General features: G+C 62.4%; 1 protein-coding gene across 1 annotated transcript in view; it reads left to right on the top strand.

Moving 5' to 3' along the window:
• TRPV4 (transient receptor potential cation channel subfamily V member 4) overlaps positions 1–12361 on the top strand; it is a 39233-nt gene extending 26872 nt beyond the window's left edge. Inside the window, exons 8-16 of the mRNA XM_075012525.1 lie at positions 818–976; positions 1403–1495; positions 2498–2571; positions 3195–3360; positions 3533–3599; positions 4746–5062; positions 8743–8870; positions 9435–9556; positions 9968–12361. Of these exons, the coding sequence (XP_074868626.1) occupies positions 818–976; positions 1403–1495; positions 2498–2571; positions 3195–3360; positions 3533–3599; positions 4746–5062; positions 8743–8870; positions 9435–9556; positions 9968–10125 (1284 nt within the window). The 3' untranslated portion in view covers positions 10126–12361. The remainder of the gene's footprint in view (positions 1–817; positions 977–1402; positions 1496–2497; positions 2572–3194; positions 3361–3532; positions 3600–4745; positions 5063–8742; positions 8871–9434; positions 9557–9967) is intronic.
• The last annotated feature ends 15340 nt before the right edge of the window (positions 12362–27701 follow it).

Below are 27701 nucleotides of genomic sequence, written 5' to 3'. Positions count from 1 at the left end.
GGAAAATAGGCAGGAACCTAAACTTTGGCAAATGAAATGTAGTGAGGAAGGCCAAGAACTAAACTGAAGTACAGCTGGTCAAAGACATAAAAGTCATAGCGATTTTTTTCAAGTATATCTGAAGCAGGAAGCCTGCTAAACAACCAGTGGGGCCCCTGGGTGCCTGAGGTGCTACAGGAACACTCAAGGCTGGTGCAGAGAAACTAAATCAATTCTTTGCGTCAGTCTTCATGGCTATGGATGGAGGGGAGACTCCTAAACCGGAGTTATTCTTTGTAGATGACTGAGGATCTGTCCCAGAGAGAGGTGCCTCTAGAGAAGGTTTTGGAAAAACTGATATGTTAAATAGTAATAAGTCCTCATGACAAACTGGTATTCTCCAACATGCTGAAGGCACTTACATGTGAAATTGCTGAACTCCTAGTTGTAGTCGGTAACCTATCATTTAATTAGCCTCTGTACCAAATGACTGGAGGATAGTGAATGTGATGCCAGTTTTTAAAAAGGGCTCCAGAAGCGATCCTGGCAATTACTGACCAGTAAGTCTAACTTCAGTACTGCCAAAATGGTTGAAACGACAATAAAGGACAGAATTGTCAGACGTGTGGATGAAAAGTTTGGGGAAGAGTCGTCACGGTTTCTGTAAAGGGGAATCCTCCCCGACCAAGCTACTAGAATTCTTTGCCTGTGGACAAGGGGGATAGAGTGCACTTCGATTTCCAGAAACCCTTTGACATGGCCCCCTCCCCAAAGGCCCGGAAGCGAAGGCAGCTGTCGGGGGACCGGGGCTCACAGCCAGTGCCCCCTGTCGTTGCAGAACCGCCATGAGATGCTTGCCGTGGAGCCCATCAATGAGCTGCTGCGCGACAAGTGGCGGAAGTTCGGGGCTGTCTCCTTCTACATCAGCGTGGTCTCCTACCTCAGCGCCATGGTCATCTTCACTCTCATTGCCTACTACCGCCCTTTGGAGGGCACGGTGAGTCTTCCTGTAGCACAGCCCAGTGGGTCCCTGGGCTCAGGGCAGCTCCCAGCTCCTGTTATTCGGCAGGAAATAGAGCCGAGCTTTCCAGGCAGTCCCTAGTGACGCCCCAGAGGCCAGCCCAATAAACGCCCTGGGGGTTTCCATGCCCCAGGGCAGGTACGGCCAACACCAGGGCCCTAGCAGGCCAGGCCAGGAGTCCAGGGAGACAGAGCCCACCTCCAGCTGAGCCTCTGAGAGGAAGGCGGCACGTTGCGGGGGGTGGGGGGGGGTCATGTGTTCTGCACAGCCTCTGGCTCAAGGCACCTCGGGAGGGCCATGGGGTGGTTGGGGGAGGCAGGGAGGACGGCGTTGTAGGAGGCCTGGCGCTGGGAATTCTGGGTAGCGTTCGCAGCACTGGCTTGTGCTTTACCTGCCCTGCAGCCGCCGTATCCTTACACTACGACCGTGGACTACGTGCGCCTGGCTGGCGAGGTCATAACCCTCTTCACTGGAGTCTTGTTTTTTTTCACCAATGTAAGTAAAACCATTCACTCCCTTGCACGAGTGCCCCTTGTCCCCCCCCGTGCCCTTGCACAAATGTCCCCCCTGGCCTTGCACAAATGTCCCCACCTCCTTTGCTCTTTCACCAAAGCCCCATCCCTCTGTCCTTGCACGAGTGCGTCCTGACCTCACACAAGTCTCCACCATCCTACCATTTCCCACTTGCACGGGTGTCATCTCACACACACACACAGGGGACAGGGCAAGACCGCCAAGCCTCACCACACACATTTCCCCGGAGAGCAGAGCCCTGAGCCTCCTGGTGCAGGTGAACTCAGGGGGCACCCGCGCCCTGCTTAGGGAACTCTGCGCACCCGTCCCGCGAGGGGCCGGCTTCCAGCGCCATGGCTGTACGGTGCTGAGCAACTGCCCCTTGGGCTGACCCTGCCAATCTCCCCAGAGCTGGAAAGGGTCTTAGGCTGGGAAAAGGCTGGGGCAGAGGCCATGGGGGTGGGAACCTGGTTCAAGTGATTTAATACACCCCAAAGGGGGGTTAAAAACCCTTGCTCGTGGCAGGGAGCTGAGCCCAGTGGGTGGTGTTACGCCATGGGGCCACACCCACTCATGCCAGTGTGGGAGGCGTCTCCTTCCTGTTTGTCCCTTTCTCCACCGCTCCTGGTGCAGGCCCTGCGCCCGGGCCCGGCTTCCCTGCCCAGCAGAACGAGGCGGCTTTGCACTTACGTACGGAGGACAAAACCCACCTCTGCCCCATTCCCGCAGGGCTGGGCTCAGAGCTTCTCTTTTAGCATCTGGCTGGACAGCTCCCTAAGACTCCCCTCTGCTGGGGGCAGGGCCGGTCCTGCCTCCCCCCCCGGCGAGGACTCCCTGGGAACACCAGCTCGTCCCCTGCTGCCCAGCACGTCCGCCCCAGCCAGGCCCACCCTCTGCCTGCACGTGTCCATCCGCATCCCCTGCTGTGCCACAATGTGCTCCCCTCCCTGGCGCCGGCTCCCTTGTCTTTTCTTTCTTCCCCAGCTAAAGGATCTGTTGATGAAGAAGTGTCCGGGGGTGAATTCGTTCTTTATAGACGGCTCCTTCCAGCTGCTCTAGTAAGTCACGGTGCCCTTTGCCCGGGGGTCTAACACACAGCCCAGGAAGGGCAGCGCCTGTTGCGGGTGCCGGGCGTGCTGGGATCGGGGAACGCCAGCCTGGCCTGGTGCTAAAGGAGTCTCCTGATAGTGGGCGAAAGCGCGGAGCTCTCCAGGCAGGCTGACGCTGACGCCTCGCTGGGGATCCCCCTAGGCGCTCTGAGGGAGGAGACGGAGACACAGAGAAGAGCTCTCCCCCAGCCTCCAGCTTTTGCTGCACCTGCCCCCTGCTCGGTCAAGTCCTGCTGCCGGAAGGCAGAGCCTGGCTCTGCCGGGTGCCCTCCGTCGCTTTCTCACGTGGGATCGGCCCACTGCTGCCGATGGCGAGCGGCGCTCCCAGACGCCACTGGTGGGGGCGGGGGCTTACCCCGGGGCCTTGCTGTGGACCCCCACTCAGATGCTGCTCTGCAGCAAGCTGGCTGCCGAGCTCCGCTGGCCCACAGGGGCTGCCGGCAGAGCCCTCCGCAGCACTTTGGAGGCGGGAGCCAGGCCGGTTGCTCGTAGGGTGCCTGGGGCAGGCCGGGCCGTGTGCTGCCTGGCTCGCTCGCTCCAGGGGCAGGTTTGATCCTCCTGCTCTTCCGCAGTTTCATCTACTCGGTGCTGGTGATCATTGCGGCGGCGCTGTACCTGGCGGGGATTGAGGCCTACCTGGCTGTCATGGTCTTTGCCCTGGTCCTGGGCTGGATGAATGCGCTGTACTTCACCAGGGGCCTGAAACTCACCGGGACCTACAGCATCATGATCCAGAAGGTCAGGCAGGGGCCGGGCCTGGGGGGTGGGTGAGTAGGGTGCAGGGTCGGGGGGGAGCCAGGAGCGGGATGTGGCTGTTGCAGCTGAGAGGTGGGTGGTGCCGGGCCTGATGGGACCGTCGGGCTGGATCTGAGCCCAGCTCGGCTAAGTGCCGTCTCTGGGGTTCTTTCAGATCCTCTTCAAAGACCTCTTCCGGTTCCTCCTGGTGTACGTGCTCTTCATGATCGGCTACGCGTCAGGTAGGCGGCCGGCCGGCCTGGGCGCTGCGGAGGGGCGCAGAGCGGGGACCCCGGAGTGATGCTCTGCTGAGCTGGAGAACCTGGCCCGAGCTAACGGGAGAGCTCTGCCTGTCGGCGCTTGCCCCGGCGTGTCTCAGCAGCTCTCACGCGGTGGGGGACAGACAACAGGCTGAGTTCGGTGGGGTCCGGGAGCAGGGTCTCCCCAGGGGTCATTGCTCAGCTGCCCTTCAGCGGGAGCTGCAAGGAGGAGGCTGCTGTGGCCAGAGGCAGCAGTGCAGCGTGGCTCGGGCTGTGGTACAGGCGTGTGTGCCAGAGCTGAGTGCCTGGACCAGCCACTCCTTCAACTTCCTGCGAGGAGGCCGGGGGGGTGCCACGGCCACACTGTGGCCCTCCACTTGCAGAGCCTGTCCTCTTCCCCCGGGAGGATGAGGCCAGAACGTGGTGCCCTGGCCCCTCCGCTCCTGCAGCTCCCGGCGAGGCAGCACTTGGTTGGCTCTCTGCAGCCGAACGAGTCATCTAGCGAGGTGTCTGTCACGCAGTGTGGGGTCCCAGCCCCTGCCCCCAGCCACAGGTAGCTGGGAGTCTGACTCGCAAGGGGAACAGAAGGGTTAGCAGGCGACAGGGACGCAGCGTAGAACAGGCTGGTCAGCACAGGGACCAGAAGCTGTCAGTGCCATCTGTCCTGGGGAGAGGGGCCCAGAGGGGTCCCTGAGCCGGGCCCTGGCCTCCTTCCTCCCCCTCCAGCCAGCCCAGACTGCCCCACTCCACTGCCCACTTCCCATTCCAACCAGCCCGGCCCCTCCTACCACCTCTGTCCTGTTTCCTAGGGAAGAAAGGGGTCACCTGGCTGCCTGGGTTACAAAGAGCCGGGAGGGCCATTGCCTACGTGTGACGTCCTCACACCGGAACTCCCCTCCCCACTGTGCACTGGTGCTGTGCCTAGGGAAACTGAGGCACCCCCCTCGGGTTGCTACAGGACTGCAGGAAACACCTGCAGCCCAGCCAGGGGACTAAAACTCTCATCCCACCACCCAACCCACATTGTCACCGTGGTGATGCTGCACCTTACTTTGGCCAGTCCTCCCAGCTAAGCCCCTGGCTTGTCCTCCCAGGTCTCACCCACATCCCTCCCCTTTCCCCACCCAGCGCTGGTCTCGCTCCTGAACCCCTGTGCCAGCGCCGAGGCCTGCAACAGCGACAAGTCCAACTGCACGGCGCCCGCCTACCCCTCCTGCCGGGACAGCAAGACCTTCAGCAAATTCCTGCTGGATCTCTTCAAGCTCACCATCGGCATGGGTGACCTGGAGATGATTGAGAACGCCAAGTACCCCGGCGTCTTCATCATCCTGCTGGTCACCTACATCATCCTCACCTTCGTGCTGCTCCTCAACATGCTGATCGCCCTGATGGGCGAGACCGTGGGGCAGGTCTCCAAGGAGAGCAAGCACATCTGGAAGCTGCAGGTAACGGCGGGCCAGGCCTTGGCCGCCGGGGACACCTGCGTGCAGGGGGGCACATACAGCTGCTTGCAGACCGGCCTGCTCCATGCTTTCTCCACATCCCATCCCAAGTGGCACGGGAAGGGGGGGCGGCCATGCCGGGGATGCCCCTAGAAGCTCTGGAGCACCCACTGAAAGGGGGCAGTGGTGTCCTGGAGATGGGGAACAGGGCGATAAGGCCTCTAGCCCTCCGCGCGGCTGGTGGTGCCACCCGGTTTCAGCCCCCAGGCTGAGGGCCATTGCTCGAGCTGCGCAAGCCGGTGCCGGTTGAGAACAGCAGGTCCACGGCACGAGACACTAGGCTGTTAAGGCCCATGCCACCGTGCGTCCGCCCCGTCATTCCCGGCAGGCACTGGGGGAAGCCGTGGTGTGGAAAGGGTTCTGGCAATTTTAGGACCACGTCCCCTTCCCCTGATTAGGGACTGGACGTGGGACTGGACGTGGAACTGACCTGGGGGGTCCCATCTGGCCCAGGACCACCCCTTTGAGTAGGGCAAGAGAGCAGCTACGGCCTGTATCCTCCTGCTCTTTGCGCTCCAGCCAGGGCTGCTGCCCATGATGAAGGCTCATGGGAAGGAGGGACACTCCTGCCTTGCACGCGCCCCTTCCATTCGCCGCATTGGGTGTCACACACTGGTAGCTAGGGCAGGGCCCACTGAGCGAAGCGAAGAGGCAGCCCCAGGACAGGCCTGGCTGTGGGGAGCTTGGCATGGCTGTCTGAGCCCTGAGGGCGAGGGGAGCTCGGCGTGGCTGTACGAGCCCTGGGGGCGAGGGGAGCTCGGCGTGGCTGTACGAGCCCTGAGGGGGAGAGGAGCTCGGCGTGGCTGTCTGAGCCCCGGGGGCGAGGGGAGCTCGGCGTGGCTGTACGAGCCCTGGGGGCGAGGGGAGCTCGGCGTGGCTGTACGAGCCCTGGGGGCGAGGGGAGCTCGGCGTGGCTGTCTGAGCCCCGGGGGCGAGGGGAGCTCGGCGTGGCTGTACGAGCCCTGGGGGCGAGGGGAGCTCGGCGTGGCTGTCTGAGCCCTGGGGGTGAGGGGAGCTCGGCGTGGCTGTACGAGCCCTGGGGGCGAGGGGAGCTCGGCGTGGCTGTACGAGCCCTGGGGGCGAGGGGAGCTCGGCGTGGCTGTACGAGCCCTGGGGGCGAGGGGAGCTCGGCGTGGCTGTACGAGCCCTGAGGGGGAGAGGAGCTCGGCGTGGCTGTATAAGGCCTGGGGGCGAGGGGAGCTCGGCGTGGCTGTACGAGCCCTGGGGGCGAGGGGAGCTCGGCGTGGCTGTATAAGGCCTGGGGGCGAGGGGAGCTCGGCGTGGCTGTACGAGCCCTGGGGGCGAGGGGAGCTCGGCGTGGCTGTACGAGCCCTGAGGGGGAGAGGGGAGCTCGGCGTGGCTGTATGAGCCCTGAGGGTGAGGGGAGCTCGGCGTGGCTGTACGAGCCCTGGGGGCGAGGGGAGCTCGGCGTGGCTGTACGAGCCCTGAGGGGGAGAGGAGCTCGGCGTGGCTGTCTGAGCCCTGAGGGGGAGAGGAGCTCGGCGTGGCTGTCTGAGCCCTGAGGGGGAGAGGAGCTCGGCGTGGCTGTCTGAGCCCTGAGGGTGAGGGGAGCTCGGCGTGGCTGTCTGAGCCCTGAGGGGGAGAGGAGCTCTGCGTGGCTGTATGAGCCCTGAGGGTGAGGGGAGCTCGGTGTGGCTGTCTGAGCCCTGGGGGCGAGGGGAGCTCGGCGTGGCTGTACGAGCCGTGGGGGTGAGGGGAGCTCGGCGTGGCTGTACGAGCCCTGGGGGCGAGGGGAGCTCGGCGTGGCTGTACGAGCCCTGGGGGCGAGGGGAGCTCGGCGTGGCTGTACGAGCCCTGGGGGCGAGGGGAGCTCGGCGTGGCTGTCTGAGCCCTGGGGGCGAGGGGAGCTCGGCGTGGCTGTCTGAGCCCTGGGGGTGAGGGGAGCTCGGCGTGGCTGTACGAGCCCCGGGGGCGAGGGGAGCTCGGCGTGGCTGTCTGAGCCCTGGGGGTGAGGGGAGCTCGGCGTGGCTGTACGAGCCCCGGGGGCGAGGGGAGCTCGGCGTGGCTGTATAAGGCCTGGGGGCGAGGGGAGCTCGGCGTGGCTGTATAAGGCCTGGGGGCGAGGGGAGCTCGGCGTGGCTGTACGAGCCCTGGGGGCGAGGGGAGCTCGGCGTGGCTGTACGAGCCCTGGGGGCGAGGGGAGCTCGGCGTGGCTGTCTGAGCCCTGGGGGCGAGGGGAGCTCGGCGTGGCTGTCTGAGCCCTGGGGGTGAGGGGAGCTCGGCGTGGCTGTACGAGCCCCGGGGGCGAGGGGAGCTCGGCGTGGCTGTATAAGGCCTGGGGGCGAGGGGAGCTCGGCGTGGCTGTACGAGCCCTGGGGGCGAGGGGAGCTCGGCGTGGCTGTACGAGCCCTGAGGGGGAGAGGAGCTCGGCGTGGCTGTATGAGCCCTGAGGGTGAGGGGAGCTCGGCGTGGCTGTATAAGGCCTGGGGGCGAGGGGAGCTCGGCGTGGCTGTATAAGGCCTGAGGGGGAGAGGAGCTCGGCATGGCTGTCTGAGCCCTGGGGGCGAGGGGAGCTCGGCGTGGCTGTACGAGCCCTGAGGGTGAGGGGAGCTCGGCGTGGCTGTACGAGCCCTGAGGGTGAGGGGAGCTCGGCGTGGCTGTACGAGCCCTGGGGGCGAGGGGAGCTCGGCGTGGCTGTCTGAGCCCTGGGGGCGAGGGGAGCTCGGCGTGGCTGTATGAGCCCTGGGGGCGAGGGGAGCTCGGCGTGGCTGTACGAGCCCTGGGGGCGAGGGGAGCTCGGCGTGGCTGTACGAGCCCTGGGGGCGAGGGGAGCTCGGCGTGGCTGTCTGAGCCCTAGGGGCGAGGGGAGCTCGGCGTGGCTGTCTGAGCCCTGGGGGCGAGGGGAGCTCGGCGTGGCTGTACGAGCCCTGGGGGCGAGGGGAGCTCGGCGTGGCTGTACGAGCCCTGGGGGCGAGGGGAGCTCGGCGTGGCTGTACGACCCCTGGGGGCGAGGGGAGCTCGGCGTGGCTGTACGAGCCCTGGGGGCGAGGGGAGCTCGGCGTGGCTGTACGAGCCCTGGGGGCGAGGGGAGCTCGGCGTGGCTGTCTGAGCCCTGGGGGCGAGGGGAGCTCGGCGTGGCTGTACGAGCCCTGGGGGCGAGGGGAGCTCGGCGTGGCTGTACGAGCCCTGGGGGCGAGGGGAGCTCGGCGTGGCTGTACGAGCCCTGGGGGCGAGGGGAGCTCGGCGTGGCTGTACGAGCCCTGGGGGCGAGGGGAGCTCGGCGTGGCTGTACGAGCCCTGGGGGCGAGGGGAGCTCGGCGTGGCTGTACGAGCCCTGGGGGCGAGGGGAGCTCGGCGTGGCTGTACGAGCCCTGGGGGCGAGGGGAGCTCGGCGTGGCTGTACGAGCCCTGGGGGCGAGCTGAGGAAGAGGTGAAATGGGTGGGCAATGGTGAGGTGAATGATGGACGCGGCCCAGGGACCCTTCCTGAGGCGTGTAGCTGGCCTTCGCCCAGCAGGAGCCTGGCCTGAGGTACACCCGAAGGAGTGTGGGAGCCATGATTTCCCACTGTGCCCAGCTCCCACCGGCAGCCCGGGGTCAGGTGCCCGGTCCTCCTTTGGGTGTCCCCAGAGCTGATGGGCCTTCCTGCTCCTCCCTGTGCAGTGGGCCACCACCATCCTGGACATCGAGAGGTCCTTCCCCGTGTTCCTGAGGAAAGCCGTCCGCTCGGGGGAGATGGTCACCGTGGGGAAGGGCACCGACGGCACGCCAGACCGGAGATGGTGCTTCAGGTAAGGGGGGCCGCGGGGGAATGCGGTGACCAGCAGCTCAGGGGACTACAAGTCCTTCAGGCTAGTGCCTGGCCAAGTGCCTTCAACTGAGGCTCGGCCCCAAGCGCCCGGACCCCGTCCTGCTGGCACCTGTAAGCAAACGGCGCCGCCGGGCTCATTACCCTCCATCCGGAGCCCCTCCCCACCTCCTCTCTCCGCACCAGCTGCGAGCTGGTGGGCTGGGACGTGTCCAGAGGGCACAAGGGGGGGGCAGGCTCATTTGCATTGTAACGAAGGCACAAGGCAGCTGCGGGGGCTGGCTGGTGGCATTTGTGCAGCCCGGTACACTCAGTGACAGACCGGTAGGGAAGATGCAGTTCTGCAGCTCAGGCCTGGGAGAGGGCGTTGGAGTTTCGGGCTCTCCATTGCATGGCCCTGCTCTCTGGGGTGCTCCCTCTTCCTGCTGCCCAGATACAAGGGCAATGGGCCCAGCCAGAGCCCAGTGGAACTCCTGCTGCACCCGGGGCCGCTCGCCTCACCCCAGGCAGGCCATTGCCCCAGGAGTGCCCCCCTGCTCCCCCACAGGGTCGATGAGGTGAACTGGTCTCACTGGAACCAGAATCTGGGCATCATCAATGAGGATCCAGGCAAGAACGACACTTACCAGTATTACGGGTTCTCCCACACCATGGGCCGGCTGCGGAGAGGTGAGTGAGGGCCGGGGGCAGCCAGGGCTCTGCTCCGAGGGAGAGACTGGGGCTTGGGAGGGGGCTGCCACAGGGTGGCGCCTTTGGGATCTTATGGGAGTTCCGGAGTCCTGCTCTGAGCCCTTGGGGAGCCTCCTCTGGCTGCTCTCGGGGATGGCAGATGGCAATACTGGGGCCTCCCAGCAGGCGTGAACGATGCCGGCCGGGCTCAGGGTGCTGGCGGTGCTCCAGAAACGGGCGCATGGGAGTCGTGGTGCAGAGATCCACAGAGCCAAAGCTGCCTGGCGGGCACGAGTGAGGACGCCAGCCTCGGAGCCGAGGGCCGTATGGTGGGAGGGGACCAGCCCCAAGAGCAGTCACTGTGCGAGGGCAGAGCTGGAAGGCTCCCACTCAATGGGCTCTCCCCGGCAGATCGCTGGTCGAGCGTGGTGCCCCGGGTGGTGGAGCTGAATAAGAGCTCGCAGCCGGAGGAGGTGGTGGTCCCGCTGGACAGCATGGGGACGGCCAACATGCACGACCGGAAGCCAGGGCATCCTGCGGGCTGGCGGAAGGAGGACTCCCACATCTAACCGCCGGGGCAGGTGCGAAGAGAGGAGCAGCCGACACAGGCTCTGTTCTCCGCTGCCCGCCATGCACGGACCCCCTCACGGGGCAGCACAGCTGACGTGCTCAGCACAAGCAGGAACCAGCCAGCCACGGAGCTTCTGGAGCACCTCCCTCCCGTCTGCCCACCCGCAGCCGGCGCTGCCGTTCCGCCCGGCGCGAGGTCTCAGGCCGAAGCGTGCTCATCCAGCAGGGCCCTGCCTGCCCCAGCCAGCTGCGGTGACCTCATCATCTTGCTGTTGTGACACCCACCCCGCACCACGACTCGGGCAGCTGGAGGTCGGGCTGCCTTCCACCAGCCTGGGCAGCCTTCAATCTCTTTGGTAAAACCACAGGCAACCGAGCAGGCCCGGTAGCCCTGGTCCTTCCCCTTTGCTTTCCTCTGCCAATGCAGGACTGTTCCTTGCTGCCTCAGGGAATTTCTCTAGCCCCATTGTAAACCTCTTGTGATGGGCTCGCCTTGAGACATGATTCTCCAGGCCAGTCACTCGTCCCAGGCCAGATCTAGCCACATATCCAGCCTTCAGTGGAGAATGATGGGCTCTCCGATTTCTTCCAGCCACGTGAAGAATAAGTTTTGTCACGTGCACCAAGGCGTGTGCCGACGTGCACCAGCAGGAGAGAGACAGGCTGCCAGCTCTGGGCACTCTGCTAACCAGCCAGGTGGTGGCTGACGCGCTCCTCAGTGGTTCCAGCCTTGGCCTAGTAAACCAGGGTTGTGAGCTCAAGCCGTGAGGAGGCCATGGAGGGGTCTGGGGCAAAGAGAGTGGAAAAGAAGATTTAAAAAAAGGGTCAGAGCAGGTGCTTGGCCCTGCTGTGAGCGCAGAGGCCTGGCCTCCCTGCCCTCTCGCGTTCCCGTCCAGCGCTGTGAGATACGAATGGTCACCGGGCTGGCCATCCAAGCACCCAGCTGACAGGGACACGGGAGGGGAGGCAAGTTTTAAGGAAGCCGCCAGAACAGTTAGGTGCGTGGCCGAGCCAGCGTTCTGCAGTGCTGACTTGTCAGCCGGTGGCTGTGAGCCCCGCCGAACTTCAGAGTAGCTTCCGGGGGGTGGGGCGGGGATGGAGCAGCTGCTGAGTGCTGCCAGCTTGCTAGCTATTGGGAGACAACTGTACACTCACCTGCAGGATTCCCTCTGCTTGCGTCCCGCCCCGGCCAGAGTAAATGGTGGTGTGACCTGAGGCATTGGGAACACATGCTGCCTAATCAGCTGACTCTCGCCTGTGCACCTCTGCCAGGGAACACTGAGCCCCTGGGTGGGATATTTCACTAGCATGATGCGGCACAGGAAAGGTGAGCCCATTATCCCCCTCAAAAGGCCAGCCAATTATTTGCACAAGGTTTATACAACTATTTATTTAGTAATAAAACCCAGACCAGGCCATGGCCTCCGTGTTTGATTCGCTGATCCCGCACCGAGCACGTGGGACTGGCTGCATCCCAGGCATGTGATGCCGAAAGCTGCTGCATGGCTAACCCAAGGGGCAAGGTGGTGCCCAAGAGAGGCCAGCTCAGCATCCTCTGCCTGTCCAGGTGAGCCTGTGTCTCGGCTCAGCACACAGGGACTGGCAGGTGACAGGATGCAGGCCAAGCGTACCTTCTGCTAGCCAAGCACTAACCCGTGACAGGCCAAGTGGCTACGGCGGCCATGATGTTGGCCTGTGGCCCCTTGTCTGCCATACAACGCAGACGGGTGCAGTGCCATCCTGCAATGCACAGCCTGAGGCAGGTACCTGACTCTGGAGCAGTGCATGCTGGGCCCTGTCGTCCCTATGGGCCACACTGTCTTACTGCAGATGCAGTAGACGCTCAGCCACTGGGCAGCGTGGCCTTCACAGGGGCAAAGCCTGACAGCTCTTGCTGCTTTGAGGGGTTCAGCTGTTGGCTCCTTGCCGTAGACTCAGCACTTCAGGTGCTCACACCGAGTGGGTCCTGCCTGCGCTGGTGCATGGGAGCCCAGTGCGAGGCAATGTCTTGTGCCAGGCCTGTTGCTGGCTCTGACAGTGCTCTGTGCAGGGTGGCAGCTCCCCGTGTCCAGGATCCGATGCCGTATGCCGCTGAGGCAGGAAAGGACAGGCGGTCCCCACACCTGGGAGGCTTTCCCCCTCCTGAGTGAGGCACTTTCCGGTCCAGGCTCAGGGCTGAAATTTTGCTAGTGAAAAGCTTTTGTGTCAAAAAATGGCCAAAAGAGGAAAAAAAAAAAAAAAAAAAAAAAAGGTAATAGAGATTTGGTTTTGGTCCATGAATCATAGAATCACAGGACTGCGGGGCGGGGCGGGGCGGGGGGCCTCGAGCAGACATTTACCCCTGTCCCCAACACTGTGGCAGGACTAAATATCATTGCCATTGGCCCGTCTTGTCTTTTAAAGAAGAAAATCGGGGCCGGCGGGGGCAGAGGGTGATCGTTTTTGGAGAGCCAGGAGCAATGGGCCCATTTAGTCACTGTGAAACCAGCCTGCACATTTTCATGAGAACAGAGCTTTGTACCTTTGCCCAGGAGCGACCAGGGCTTGGCTCGTCCCTGGCACTTTGTGTGGCACTGAGCTTTCCCCCAGCACACCACAAATCCTGCTGTAAGCAGCAGATCTGCAACCAACAAACACAGTTGCAGACAGGGTCAGCGGCGTGTGCGTTATCTGCCGACACAGGCATTTAGGGGTCTGTGGGGCCCAGGGTGGATTAAAAAGCAATAATTTTAAAATACTGGATTTTTTATGTACATCAATTTTTAAAATCATTAATAAAACACAAAACTCCTCGTTTAAATAGCGATAATTAAATCTCACCACAAATATGCTACGTGTACACTTATCGGCTCATAAAAAGGATATAATAGCTCTAATCTGTCCAGCCTAACTAGCAGCTGAAAGTTCTGAGCTTCCCAGGTCTGTTCCTCAACAGACTGAAAAGGACCATGCAAAGACAGACACAAGCTGGTTTCGATTGGTTTTGTTCTGTGTGTATGTGGTGGTGGAGGACTTTGGCGGAACAGGGCAGCGGCGTTAGTTAAGCCATTGTCTTGAGACAATAAGAAAGGCTGGAGGCAGCAGCGAAAAGACCAGTGGGCGGGAAAGAGAGAGGGCAGCCGTTAGTCTGCACACACTCACCATCCTATAGTCTCCCACACTTTTGCCACAGAAAAGACGTGTCATAGCTCCTGGGCATAAGACTGGGCCCATTTTGACGAACTGCCTTCCTAATAAACAAAGCAAAACAAGCATCAGCAGTGCGAGGAGCTGCAAGAACAAAAACCTCATAAGGACTCTTGCTTATTGGGAGAAACTGATATGGCCATGGCTGAGTGGCTCAACGGGTCAGTAATCCAGCTTTGCCAAGTGCCACTGACTGGTCCTTTGCTTCTTTTATCTGCTGTAATACAGACCCTTCCTGTTGTAACAGCCTGGCCACTGCCCATACTGGTGATGCCGTAACGCTGCTCCCCATGTTACGTCACCACAACGCAGCAGGCCCATGGGGCGCTGTTTAGTACATATTTTCTCAGCTCATAGACCTGCCACTGGATTCAGGGGGCTTACTCCAAACTCAAGTGCGCTCCACGCCCAGCCAGGCTTTGCTTTTTGGTCATGATTTAAAGCAATCCTTTGGGGTTTTTTTTTGGCCTTTTTGGTGATTTAAAGCGCCTTGGTGGTTCCCTCTGTCACTGGCAGGAGCCAGAGCAGAGCCGAGCTTGGAAACGATTCCTTACACTGTGCTAGGAGCCAGGGAAATGCCCAGGTCAGCATTAGAAATACTTGTCCATGCGGGGGGGCGGGGGGGCAGGTCAAATGTTAAGACAAGAGGCTGTCCCTGGCCAGGCACTACCTGACCCATAAGGGTGGCCATGTGCCAGAGTACGTTGTCCAGGATGGTTGTAGATGCTCCGTCCTTGGAGATACTTTAGAACAAGTTGGATAAATCTGTAACAGGAATGGTTTAGACGGTGCCTGGTCCTGCCATGAAGGCAGGGGCCTGGACTTGATGACCTCAAGGTCCCGTCCAGTTCTAGCCGACTAGGCTTCTAATGGGCTTAGCTGGTTTGCCTGCTGCTGTGCATAGAGTGGGCATTTTTTCAGAGCATCAGCCACAGTGACACCAGGATCTCGCGTTCATTGTTCCAGCAGCAACCAGGCCCTGCACGCCTGAGCCTCCGACGGGGGGAGAGGGCTTAGCTTCCACCAGCACGGCTGTGGCACTGGTAGCACCTCTCACCCTGCTTGGCGCTAGCCAGACCAGCCGGCTGGGCAGCCTTTGCTACCGGGAGTGGCTCAGATTGACAGTGAGGCAGAAGAGCATGTGGATGAGACAGGGCAGCTTTAACACCAGCGCTGGGACGGCCGACTGGGAAGCTGGGCTGGCCTGGCCCTGGTCAGGGTCTCCCAAGTGTTTTTTTTGTGTGTGTGTGGGGGGGGGGGGGGCGGGGTTAAAAATCTACCAACTGGAGGGTAAAATTGTGCCGCCAGCTTTGCTTGGCGGGGGGGGGAGGGCAGGAAGTGGGTGTTGCGGTTTTCTGTGGGGGGGAGCTCAGCGCACTCCCTGGGTTCAGCCCTGCACAATGGCTGCTCTGCCGGGAGCTGGCCGGACAGCAGCCTTGTGGCCAAGACCGACAATGCTGCCGCTAGCGCACCGCAGCCAGGCGCTCGCCAGGCCCCCGACGTGGGCATTTCGCTCTCGCCAGCCGCCTGGCGGCACTAGCAGGCAGGGCTTTGCTGCCCCATCAGCTGGCAGTGGCGTTACAGGGGTGAGACGTGGCCCTGCACTCATTAGCAGCTACCACCAGGGCCAGCTTGGCCGCTTCAGTTCAGGTGGGTGGGCCTGGCGATGCGAGAGCAGGAGGGCGCCCCGAGTTACAGCCTGCAGCAGAGCGATGGGTTGATGGAGAGGTTAATTAAAAGTGGGCCGTGTGCCGGGAGGCAGCTCTCCCTTCCCACAGGCTGGCCCCGCTGGGGCTCAGCAGAGGGCTAGAATGACCACAGCGGGCTGAGCTGGTGCATGCCAGGGGAAGAGCGACAAACACTGGGGAGAAGGCATTAGGAACCCTGCGCTCTAGGCGGGAGGGGAGTTAACCCCACCCCAATACACGCACAGGCTCACACATAGATGCCTCTGACCTGCTGATGCCCAGCACCGGGGCATGGCCTTGCTGCAGCCAAACCTCCGGGTGCGGGGGGGGGGGGCATCTCTCCAGCACTGTGGCTTATTAGCAGACCAGCTGGGGGTCCTGGCTTAGCAAGGCTGGTGTGGTGTGGCCAAGCAAAGCCAGCTGAAGGAGCAAGACATTTGCACAGCCCAGGGTGACCTGCTGGAGGCCGGGCTGGGGGCGGGGGGCGGCTGTTCAGCAGCATGGTCTGCTCAGTGGGGGGAGGTGAGCGCAGTCCTGGAGGCTGGCGCGGGGAGGGGCACTGGGGCTGGCTCTGACATGATCCTGCTCAAGGAAAGCCCATCCCTGGAGCATGCTGGGGAGGGGACCAGTGTGGGGTGGACACCTCATGGGGCAGCAGTAAAGCCTGGCCCCCCCCCCCCCCATGCAGCTGTTTTTCGCTGTGGGGGAAACCAAAGCTCATCTGGGTTGTGCCAGACCTGACCCCCTGCTCTACAGGTGCCAGTTGCCGGGCCCCTGGCTGCTTGGTGCTGGCAGGGCACCAGCAGGGCCCCATGCCCCTGTGCACACCAGGGGGGTGGTGGTGGGGGCTTTTCCTAGCCCAGGCAGTTGCTCGCACCCACAGCCTGCAGGACGGGCGCGTTGGCAGGGCAGCGTCGCGCTCCCCTACACCAGCGTGAGCCAGCCCAAGGGTGCCTCATCCATGGGCGCGAGAGGCCAGCCCAGGGCCCTGGCACCTGCCCCTGAGTGTGAGGTGCTACTGGGCTGAACCAGCCGCCAGCCTGACAGCCACTTCCTGCTGTGCCTATCCCTGAGCAGGGCAGCAGTCAGGGAGCGAGAAGCTGGGTGCGTGCCCCACTCCCCAGGCTGGCGTGCTACGCGCTGGTGGGTGGGGCTTGCCATGCCCGTTGGGGATAAGGGGTGGGGGTGCTGCCCATGAAAAGGAACGTACACACCCTCCCCCAGGGGCTTGTGTGGCTCAGCTGGGTGCCCAGCCCTCCTGCGGGTCAGGCGCTCCACTGAGCAGAACCCGCTGCTGTGACTTGGGGCCCGGGGGCGGGGGCGCACGCACTGGGCAGACCAAGGCCCCACCATGGCAGCGCCACTGCCGTGAGCAAGGCCCTGCTGCTGGGAGACAGGCTTGGTGCGGCAAAGGCCGAGCGATGGCTGGCACTGGCCGCTGGAGGGCGCCCCACACCACACCGCATGGCCGGGCACGGTGGACGTGGGCCTGGGGCGCCGTGACCCTCAGGTTCGGGGGCGGGGGGAGGGGGGGGGCAGGTTGGTGCCACCCTGCTGGGCAGGGAACCACGGCCCCCTTCCATCTGCGCCAGGCCGGGGGCCAGCAGGCTCCCAGGTGTGACTGGGGGAGGGCTGCATCCCCCCCACCACACCCCTGCCCTGCCATCTGGGCTCAGCCCTGCCCCACGCTCCAGGTGCGGATCCCACCAGGTGCTGTGGCAGGGGAGGAAGACCCCCATGCAGCACGCTGGCCTGGCGTCCCACGTCTCGTCATGGCAAGTTGTTGCTGTGCCAGATTGTCATGCCAGCACCGAGGGAGCCCAGTTCAGAGCTGGATGGCCCCAACTAAGGTGGGCGAGTTTAGTTCCGGAGAGGGGTTTCCAAGCGGAGCTCATCTCCCCGCAAGCAGGTCCCGCTGTGGCACCTCTCAAGCGCCCTGGGTTTTTGATGGGTTGGTGGGGATAGAGCCTGGCAGGTGGGTTCTTGAACAGTGACTGGAGACCCCCAGCGGCAGCTCCCCTCTCTTGTGGGCAGTGCCTGCGCTCAGGACTTGGCAGTGACGAAGAGGCCCAACAAACTTGCTCTTAAAGATGCTGCACTGGGCAATCAGCTTCCCAGGGGTGCTCCAGAGGTAATAAATACGTCTGAACAAAGGCTGCCGGCTGCAATTCCTGGCCCCCAGGAAACTCAATTACAGCGGGGGTTGTAATACCCTTCTGTCATACTGCAGCCCAACAGGCACCTGAGCTGTGATGGAGCACGGCGTCAATTGTGCACAGCAGCTGGATACACTGGACATAAACTAACCACGTGAGGTGAACTCTAAGGGTAAATACTGTCAGTGGATTCCTGCTCCTACCCCGCCAGCCGGCACCAGGCTTGAGCAGGGATTAGAATTGAGGTCAAGCCGCCATGTCCCCAGCCCTGAAGCCCACCTGCCTTTGACACCAAGGCGGCTTTCCTCCAAGGTGGCTGTGACTTGGCTCCTTCCGGCGGCTCCGTGCCCTCCCAAGGTCGCTCACCCTGCTCGTTTTTCTGAGCGCCGCCCTGGCCGGCGGGCCGTAAAAGGCAGAGGAGGTTGATAAATGCTTCTCGAATAAGGGATTTCAGTCATAAATTGCACGATTCGCTTTACAAGACGGAGAGAAGCTCATTGCGGTTTTATTGCAAAGTGCTGCCTCATTTGCCTGGGTTTTATCCCCCCGCTCGGCAAGCTGCCCGCCGCTCTTCCTTCCCGGTGGTAATTCCAGCCGGGGAAGGACACAGGAGTCTGGTTTTTGGTACGACCTCCCCATTGCTGCTGCTCTACGAGGGGAGCCCTTCGACCACACTGTGAGCTCACTGCCCCTCCCACCCCCGGGTGTAGGCTGGGGCAGGAATGGGGGACTCTAGGGTCAGGAGGTAGGGACAGGTGTATTTGTTGAACCTTGCTGTGCGCTTGGTCTCACGGTTCGCTTGTGGCAGTGATCTAGGCAGGAAACCATCAAGGGGAGGGGGGCTTACAGACCTGGATGCAATTCATAACATGGCTGTGTGCCAAAGGGGGGCTGGGGGAGATGGCAAGGGCGGGGCGACACCTCTACATTACATAGAGCAGCAGGGGTGCCTGACTAGCTGGGCCCACCCTCTTTACAGCTGCTGTTTAAAATGCAGCTCCCAGGAGCATCCTGGAGCCGCATCCGTGCGGTCCAAGCCCCAGACCCCACTTGGCAGTACCTGATCCTAAAACAAGGGTTGGGGGGGGAGGGGAACGTGTGCTGCACCGCTGCTTCCTACGCAGCCCTGCCGCTGGAGCAGATCCACCTAACAGGTGTGCTAACGTCCTTGAAATGCCCAGGCAGGCTTGGTGACAGCCGTGGGCGGGGCACCGGCCACCAAAAGGGTATGGGGGGAGGCCCGCCCGGAAAAGCTGCCTCCATCGCCCAGGAGTAACAGGCCCTGGTGGTGCCACACAGGCCCCTGAGGAAATCCCCCCCCGCCGCTCTGAGCTCAGGGCCCCAGAGCTGATGTGAATTAATACTCCCGCCGGGAGCTGCAGCCCTCCTGCCAGCCCCAAGGCCCGCTCCACAATGCCCCAGCCTCAACTACCTGGAACAAGACGACACCCAGCCAGGGCAGCTCGTAGGGCTCCTCCTTGTGGCTGCTCAGCACACCCCTGTGAGACTCCTCTCCGCCTTACCCCCCACAGGCCATCCGCGCTCGCTCTCTCCCGTCCCCACCTGCTGGGGGTGCGTGCAGGCCTGATCCTGCAGGGACGTCTGGGCTGAAACCCTGTTTCCAGGGCTACATCTTCACCCCGCCTGCTCCAGGCCCATGCAGGGCTTGTGACCAGCATCCCCAGCCTACAACTGAGCTGCAGAGAGCTCCAAGGGCTCTGAGCATCAGAGCAGCTGGAGGCAGCCAAGCTGTGGGCACCCAGCCCCTCTGCAAGGCCTGCAGGAGGTGACTTGCCTGCGGTCACACAGCGAGCGAGTGGCAGGGTCAGGGCGGCCACAGGGGGGCGGGCCTGAGCCCCAGCCCCTGCTCTAACACTCATCCCAGAGGCCTGGGTGCCAGAGCCAGCGCACAAGCCAGGTTTGGCCTTCCCCAGCATCTCAGCAGCTGCTGGGCTCTGGCTGGGCGTTTCCTTAAGCCCCGTGCAATCCACGAGGCGCCTGGGCCATTTACCCTAATTGCATTTGAATTTTGAATGATAAAGTCACAGCCACGCCTGTTAATTATCAGCCTTTAAAACGTACCACTCTTATTGAAAGAAAACAAGCTGTCTATAAATCCTCATTTAAGCTGGGAAGATTTACCGCCCAGAGCAGGAAAATCCAATAGGCTGCTGGCTCAAATGAAAGTCCCTGGAGGTCACCCTGCTCTCAGAGGTAATTATCTCCTCCAGCCCCATGTTTATACTGCTACCGCTGCGCAGCTGCAGGGGAAGGCAGCTCCCATCCTTCCCCGGCTCCCACCCAGCACTTTCCAATCTCACCTCCAGCCCGGGGGGTGGGTCTGCCTCTGGGCTGCCTGTGTGCGCGTGGGACCTACAGGCCCATTGCACTCTGGCTGCAGGTCTCCGAATTGATGTGGGCTGCCTTGCTGTGGGGAGGCCAGTCAGTTCCCAGAGGACCAGGTGCTCTGGCCTGGAATCCCCTCCCCTCCTGGAGAGGCTGAGCTCCCTCCCCAGGCACTTTCCAGTGAGCACCAGAGTTCCCACGAGCAGGGAGGGCCCAGGCTGGGCAACCCAGGCCCCTTCTAAGGGCCAGGAAAAGCTGAGCCAAGGCGGATGGGGCCAGGCCAAGCTGTCGCCCCCAGAGGGAGCCCAGGGCTAGCACCAGGAAGAGCTAGCAGTGTGGCAGGGCCCCAGCAAGCGATGGCCCTGCCAGAGCGTCATTCCAACCAGGGCGGGAATGGAGCTTGCCTTCAGCTGCGAGCTGCTCAGATCAGCCCAGGGCCTTGTCTGGCTCCAGCCAGGGGTCCTGACACCAGCCTTTAAAGGTGCTAGTGCCCATGTCACGCCCTTACCCACCCGCACATCCGATCAGGCTTCCCACTCGTTTTTTCAGAGCCGTGGGCAGAATAAATTTTGTGATTTGCACCAGGGCCTGTGCAGACGTGCACCACCAACAGGCCTGGTAATAAGGCTGCTGGCTTGGCCCGCTCTGCTAGTCAGCAGGCCACACGCCTCTCTCTCTCCGGTGTGGAGGCCCAAGCGCGCGGCTCAGGGAACACCGCGTCTACCCCGGCAATAGGTTGCAGGGATTCCTGATCCCCCCCGTCCTGTGCACAATAAGCTGCTGGTGTTGTGCGCTGACCCCACCCCCACACCGCCCCCAGTGACACTCAGAAAACAGAGCCAGGATCTCACTTCTGGTGCCACGCAGCCAGGGCCCCGCAGGGCCAGGGGCAGCGCCCCCCCCCCCGTGTGAGCACTTGTGCGGCAGCTCAGGCGAGCTTCCAGTGCTGCCCAGCCGATTAGCAGCCACCCACAGCATGTGTCTGAGAGGAGTGCACATCCGCATAGGCCTCTGTGCACATAAAATTATTCCGCACCGGGCTGGAAAAGAATAGTAGGACCCTTGGCCAGCAGCTGCCAGACTAGAAAGGGCCTGGGCAAGGTCAGATTTCCTGCCCGCCAGCCACAGAGCTGGACTGCTGGCTCCAAAAGGCCAAATCACACCTCACTTGCAGGCCAAAGTGACGCCATCAGGGAGGTGGAGGATGCTGGCGCGGTGGGGGGGGAGGGGGCGGGTCAGTCAGCGTGATGAGACATTCCCAGGGGGCACGAGTGCTAGACAATGGCACCTGTGCTGGAGCCCTCTTACGTAGAGGGGATGTGTGCTCGGGGCAGGGACCAGGTCCTGGGAGCCAGGGGAACGGGGCAGCAGGAACCAGGGTTCGAAGATGCACATGCCCACAAGCCTCCCATTGGCCACCTTACGGCTTGGCTCCCTGGGGCCTGGTCTGGCCTGGATTGGACCTGCTTTGCCGAGGAAATACCCCCCCCCCCCGCCCCCAACAGCATGCATGGGAAAGTGCTCTCCGCAGGACAGAGTTGGGTGCTGACTCCGTTCACAGCAAGCAGCCCACGGCATGCACAGACCCTGTGAAAGCAGCCCTTCCCCCACTGGCCGCAGCCCCTTACCATGAACCCCGCCCGCTCTGCTCCCCCCGGAGCCACCTCCCAAGCATCCGCCTTGTCTGGGAGCTGACTCGGCTGTGACCGGGCAGCGTCTGACAGCAAAGGTCGCCACTCGCCCGCACAGGGAAGGAGAACGCCCAATCTGCTAAGCAAATTTGACTGCAAAATCTTCCAGCTTGCTGAGCAGCCCCTAGCAGCAGCCCCTAGCACGAACGGTGCTGGCTCTGTTTAAATGTGATTTACACGGCGCTCTCCGCGTGCGCTGGAAGTATTTTCCCCAGGGCTGGGGAATGAAGAAGTTTCATTATCACTACTTAGGCAAGGCGGATGCTTTCAGCGCTGCGCGCAGGCTGCAGAATCGAAGGGGAGCTGCACCCGCTTCAGACTGCTGGCAAGTGACTATTTGGAAACCATCGAGTCTGTTGCTGCCGAGACAGGGTCTCGCCGTGCCGTGCCGGACCTGGGCCGGTCCCCTCAGCGGCTCGCACCTGGCAGTCCTGTGCAGCAGACAGAGGCAGCCCTGGCTTAGAGCAGTGTATGTGCAAAAGCCGGGGGGCCACCCTGGGAACACCCCTTGCCCCAGGAAGATTTTATGGGCAGAGCTGAGGGAAGGGGAGCGAGCGGCTTTTAAAATGGCTGGAGCCACATGAGGAGCAGAGGTTTCCTTCCTGCGCCATGCCCACAGCTAAGCCCGACCCCTCGTGGAGAACGGCCCCTCGGTCAGTCAGCGCCAGCTCCACACAAGGGCAGGCGGATCCTGGCTAGGAGCCGGGGGTGCACGGCTGGCTCCTGGCCCCACTGGCTGTAGCGAATACACCGCAGGCTCTTCACCTTGCCCAAGGGTCAGGCCCACAGCCTGAGGAGTCTCAGATGGCCTCTCTCCTGCTGCCATTTCCCTCGTTGCCGTTGCCAGTGCCGGGCTGGCTCAGGAGCTGAGGACAGGCCATGTGCTCGACCCAGACGGGAGTTATGCTGATGTCAGGATGGACCCCACCCAAGGTCACTTGGGCAGCAAAGGGAGAGTTCCTCTTGGATGTGAACTCTGGCTTCCAGCGCGCCGAGTTAACAGGCCAGGCTAGCAGTGTGGAAAACCTCTCTCAGCCTGGCGGCAGTAGGCTGTAAATTACTCCTGAACCTGGCATTAGCCACTGCTGGGGCGCTGCGGGGACACCGATAGGTAACACACACATATTGGATGTCCTTTAAGGTCAATTTCCTTTGAAGTGGACCTCTGAGGTCCACATTAACTGGAACACAGTGAGGCCGAAAAAGCAGTCAATATAGGCCCGGCGGAGGGCTCAGAGTACACACCCAGAGAGCAACAGGCACGTATGGACCGGTCCATACCAGGGACATGGCCGGCCTGTGAGGAGTGGAGTTCTTCACTCTGCCGTGAGAAGGGAGAGAAAAGCCTCCAGGCAGCCCCCATAATGAGACCTGCGCAGCCCAGGGTGTTGCCCTGACACTCTCATGCAGCCCTGGAGCATCGTACCAGGCCCCCACCCCCACCACCACACACATCCCTCCAAAGTCATTTCCAAGCTTCCCTTCCAAGGGCGCCGATACCACCATGATAGACCTGCCAGTGTGCAACAAAGAGAAGAGAAAAGCACTCGTCACCCCCGCATGCAGCGCGCAGAAGCACATTTATTTTTAGATAAATTTAAAGCTTAATTTGTGAAGCTAATATCAATCAAAATGAGAGATGGGGGGTTTTAAGCCCTTTTGCAGCAGTGCAATTTATATAGCTTGCCTCCTCGCTCGCGAGGAGTCCAGACAGACTCAAAGTTTAATATCAGCTTCATCTGCGCCTTCCTCAAAATTATTAGTATTATTATTTTAATAGAAAGATATTTGCAGACCAGAAATGTCATCATTTTCCCACTGACATGTTATTAAACCGCTCGTGGTGCTTGGCCTCGGCTGGCAGAGAGCCTGCCAGCGTGTTGCTAGAAAGCACGATATGGACCGTGGGGTGGCATCGCTCCTTAACTCCAGCAGCTGATTAATTGTCAGAAAGAGGAGGTACCCTGGAGCGGGGGCTCTCAGCAGGGCTGGGGCAGGTCTCTGAAGATAACCCTGCTGTGGCAGTGCAGGACGGGGAGCCTCCTCTGTGGTGCTGGGTGGTGTGCTCTCCCTGGTTCTTCCTTTTGGGGGAGATGAGATGCTGTTTTCTGAGCACTTGCAGGTGTTCAGAATCTGCTGCACTCCAGTCTCCACAGGGCACCAAAGCCTGAGCCGCCTCCTCCTTGGCTAAGCTGTCACCTCGCCTCGCTGTCAGAAAGCCGCTGCCTTGCTGGCCAGCCCTGGCTGCCTTTCAGAGATGGCTTGTGCAGCCCTTCCAAGGGGCTCTGAGCTTTTCCTGGAGGAAGGATCAGGCCAGAGTGACAGCAGAGCCTTGAGATTGCTTGGCCCGTCCCCTGTCAGCGACTGCTAAGAGCTCAGCCACATGCCAGGGGTGGCTACCGATGGCCATGAAAGTGCCACCTGCCGATGAGCGAGACCTCTGACTCAGCTGAGGGCCTTTGAGCACACACAAACAGGCCAGCCTAGTATGTTCGCTTTGGGCACTCTGAGGAGTGGGTCTTTGTATGGCCAGCTGCTGGCCCCTAGCCGAGACGTCTGGATTCATCCTGACACTCGACTTCGTTACCTGCTTGGGCCCAGTCTGATCCTCAGAGCGCCGCGGGGGCTGGTGTTGAACGAACACTTAGGCACCCACTACAGAGGAACGTGGCCCTGGCGCATTACGCGCTAGAAATCTTCCCACGCACAGGTAAATCCGGATACATCCAAGTGGGCATTAAACTGCTAAATAATACAAAGCCAGCGCAGCTCATCATGAAATCTAATGACTTCAGGACGCTGCTTCTCCGAGCTGCTAACCTCTGATTTAACAGGTGGCAGTAAATATGGTAGAAGCCTCTTCACCGAGCTCCTTTGACCGAGGGAAACCGAGGCAAGTTCCCACTGTGCCCGCCCGCCCACCCGTCCCTGCAGCCTGGAGACATGTAGGCCACCGTGCCATGACACTTCAGGCGGGCACGCAATGATACACCTCCATGCAGTGGGGCGACCTTGGACCTATTGAGAGCGGGCGAGGCCAGGCTGGGCGGAGGATGCCGGCCTGCACTACACGATGGGTGTGCAGGAAAGGGGTTCACTCGAGGGCTGGGTGGAATGGTCCCAGCGTCTATAGTCAGTCTTGCTGCACGTAATGCCTGGCAGGGCCACCCGCTGTTCTCAGCCCCAGGCCTCCCCGGGAAACAAGGCAAGGAATCCAGTGGCCAGGAGCTGGCCAGAGTGCCGTCGGCTGGGAACGGTGCAGCCCCTGGGGCGCAGGGCCTGCCCTGTGGCGGGGGCGGGTAGCCGCAGAGGTGGAGCAGGAGGCAGTGAGGCGTTCCTGGGCATGGCTCCCAGGGAGCAGGCGAGCTGTGGAAGCCGACGCGCCCCGGGGTGCCTGGACCGCCCGGCCAGCCGAACGAGCGCAGGGGTCGCTGCGGACAGGTCGGTGGGGACAGGGCTCCTCGCTAGCCGGGCAGGAGAGCTGACCCTGCTGAGATGTGCAGGGCTCGTGGGCAGCCCAGCAAGTGCCCAACGTGTGACTGCGCTTTGTCGGGCTCAGGGTGTGGAGGAGAGGCCAGTGCCCTGCCCTGCCCTGCCCTGCTCCTGGCCAGAACCCACTGCCCACGCCTGCCCTGGGCAGCTCTCCCGAGGGAGGCAGGCCTCCGGGGAAGGTGCTGGGTGTGTCTGCATGAAAGGAGCTGTGTGCCGCCGGGGCAGCCCTGCCAGTCTCTCCCCGGGGGGGCTGTGGCCAGTGGAGGAGGGAAAGCAGGACAGATCCCAGGGGAAGCTGCCAGCCAGGGCTCTGACGCAGGAGGAGGAAGTCCCTGTTCCGGTCACTCTCGGCTGTCCCCTCTGAGGCCTATGGGGAGCAGATTCTCCGGGGGCTACAGGAGCCCCATGGGCAGCTGGCAGCAGCGGTTCCCCTGGGATGGGGCGAGGGGAACGTGGGCTCGTTAACCACCCCGAACGGCAGAAGCCATCACGTGCATCCCTCCAGCAGAGCCGAGAAAGGCCCCCGGGGCCCTGGAGGCTGCACTCCTGGCTGACCGAGTGTCTGTGGGCAGGGTACCCTCCCGGGCAGGGTAGTTTTGCTAGGATCTGCGGCGGGATCTGCAGCAGTGGTCTGATGGGCTGCAGAGGGAGCGCCCGGCTCCCAGTCAGTGTTACTCTGTGTGCCACTTTAGTAACACCGCAGGGAAAACCCTGTGCAGATGGAAACCAGCGGCAAGTGGGCAGCTTGGGCGGGGGGAATGGGAAACAACGTCTCGAGGGCCACCCCAGAGCCCGACGGGGCCGCCTGCTGCAGCCAGCGAGGGCTTGCTGTGCGATCCCGGGCGGGGTTGAAATTACGGGTGGTAAAGGCAGGAGCTGCGGAGCAGGAGGTTAATGAGCCAACATTGGCGTGATGGGTATTAGGCCTAACGGGTGGGCACAAAGATTCCCTGCTCACGGCCTCAGCGGGTCAGGCCAAGGCGAGGGGCGAGGAGTAGAGCGGCTGCGGAGGGGCCGGGAACTGCAGCATGCGAGCAGCCCGACGGGTGCTCACCGGGTCCCAGCTGGCCCCGAAGTCGACGGGATTTTGGTGTGGAACAAAAAGAACAGAGGCAGGTGACTGGAGTGAGGGTCACCATCCTGACCGCTCCCTGCCCTCTCCAGGGACCGCCGGCCTTGGAAGGGTCCCAACCCCAACGGGCCAGAGTGGGGGAGTCCGGGGGCCTCCGCTGGGCCCACCTCCCCCGCTGACGCTGCCCAAAGTGGCAGCCCAGGGAGAGCCCAGGGGTGGTGGGAATGGGGCTGGAGCGGGGCAGCTCGTGGCGAGGCGCAGGAAGCTGCTCCCAGGCACTCAGCCCAGGGAGGTGGAGCCTGGCCTCTGCCCCGCTGTCCATCTAATCCCCAGCTGTCCCAGTGGGCCCGGGGCCCCGAGTCTGGCACTAGCCCAAGCGCTAGGTCTCTCTGGAGCTGGAGCTGGCTTGGGGGTGTTCCCGGGCAAAGGGCACCCGCGGTCTCCACCTCCTCGGGAAGGTAAGTGGCTTTGCTGGGCTCAAGCTAGGCCGGTAATCGCTGCGCATTAGCTGGAGCTGACACCGCTGAAAGCAGGGCGCCCGCAGCCCACCGGGGTTAGCACTGCTGCCGCTAAGAGGATTTCCGGGCACAGCAGAAAGCCAAGCAGTGGGTCAAGGGCCCCTGCGCTTGCTGCTGAGCTGGGGCCCTGCATGCCAGGGGCTGTGGAGGGGGGGACACCCAGCACCCTGGGCAAAGCCACCGCTGGGGTCCCTGTTAGTGGCCGCACGCCACGCCCTGGCGGTGAGGTGCCCCATGCACTTACCCTGCTAGCGGAGTGGAGACGGTAGCACTGCTGCTGGAGCGCTGCTTGTCACAGGGATGTCTCCCCTGCTGCTGGCGGACGCCCTGCTCCGTGGCCGCCAGGAGGGAGAGGCCCTCGGTCAGCTCTTGGCCCCACATTGTCTGCTCAAATCCTGCCTGGGGCCGTACAGCCCAGTCATTCCGCGCGCCTGGGGAAGGAGGCAGAGGTGGGCTGGTGGCAGGGTCTAAAGGCTCAGCCCACCCACGGGCCCCCTGCTGGGGCAGGGAGACCAGGACGAGGCTGGAGCGGCAGAGGGCTCTTACCCTCTCTTCTTCGGGGCATGTTCCTCCAGCGTCTGCACCGCCACGCTCCAGCCTGGGCTGGGCAGCAGAGTCCGGAAAGGCGCCTACCAGGGACGAGCCGAAAGCTCTGGGCTCGCGTGCAAAGCGCCAAACGACCCTTCTCCCTGAAGCAGCAGCATCACCAGGCAGGGCTGCTCTCACGCAGGGGAGGCTGCAGCGTTCACCAACCGCATCTCTCTGCACCGCTGCTTCTGCTGGAGCCGGTACTTTGCCTTCCCAACCCAGCCCCTCTCCTCCTCGTCTTCTGGGAGCCAAGCCCCGGGACTGGCCAGGTGACAGACACCACTGCCACCCTCTGCTGCAGGAAGCTGGGCCAGTCTCGCCCTGCCCCTGCCAACGGCACCAGCTGCATCACCTGGGGCAGTTAGAGCTCACGACAGGCCCGAGCTCAGGCCTGGGCGCAGAGCTGGGCTTTGCAGGACAGCTGGCTGCAGTAGCACCTCGACTGCAGCTGAACAGTAACTCAGCTGAAGCTGCGGGGCCACGCGGGGGTTGTTTACGCCTCTCTCTGCTGGGAGGGGATGAAGCCCTACAGAGAAGATTCTGGGGGAAATCCAGAGCTGGCTGCCGGGGGACAGGTGAATGGGAACTTTTCTACCCGGAGCTCCAGGGGAGCTGCCCTGCTCTGCTCCAGAGGTGGCTGCACGCCAGTGGGAGATGCTATGTTGCTTTGTGGTACGCCTGGGAAGCCCCCTGTAATCCCTTGGGATGAACGGTGCCATACAGATACAAGCTAGCAACATTAACTGTCATCCGCCAGCTCTGGCCAAGGGGATTCCTCTCGGCAGTGTGTCTGGCTGCACACCTGCTCCAGTGGGGAGGAGGACCCCCGTCAAAGACC

The sequence above is a fragment of the Carettochelys insculpta genome, chromosome 18 (genome assembly GCF_033958435.1).
Source record: "Carettochelys insculpta isolate YL-2023 chromosome 18, ASM3395843v1, whole genome shotgun sequence".
In the NCBI taxonomy this organism is placed as follows: domain Eukaryota; kingdom Metazoa; phylum Chordata; order Testudines; family Carettochelyidae; genus Carettochelys; species Carettochelys insculpta.
Note: the sequence above shows the minus strand (reverse complement) of the source record. Positions and strands in the feature narration are given on the sequence as shown.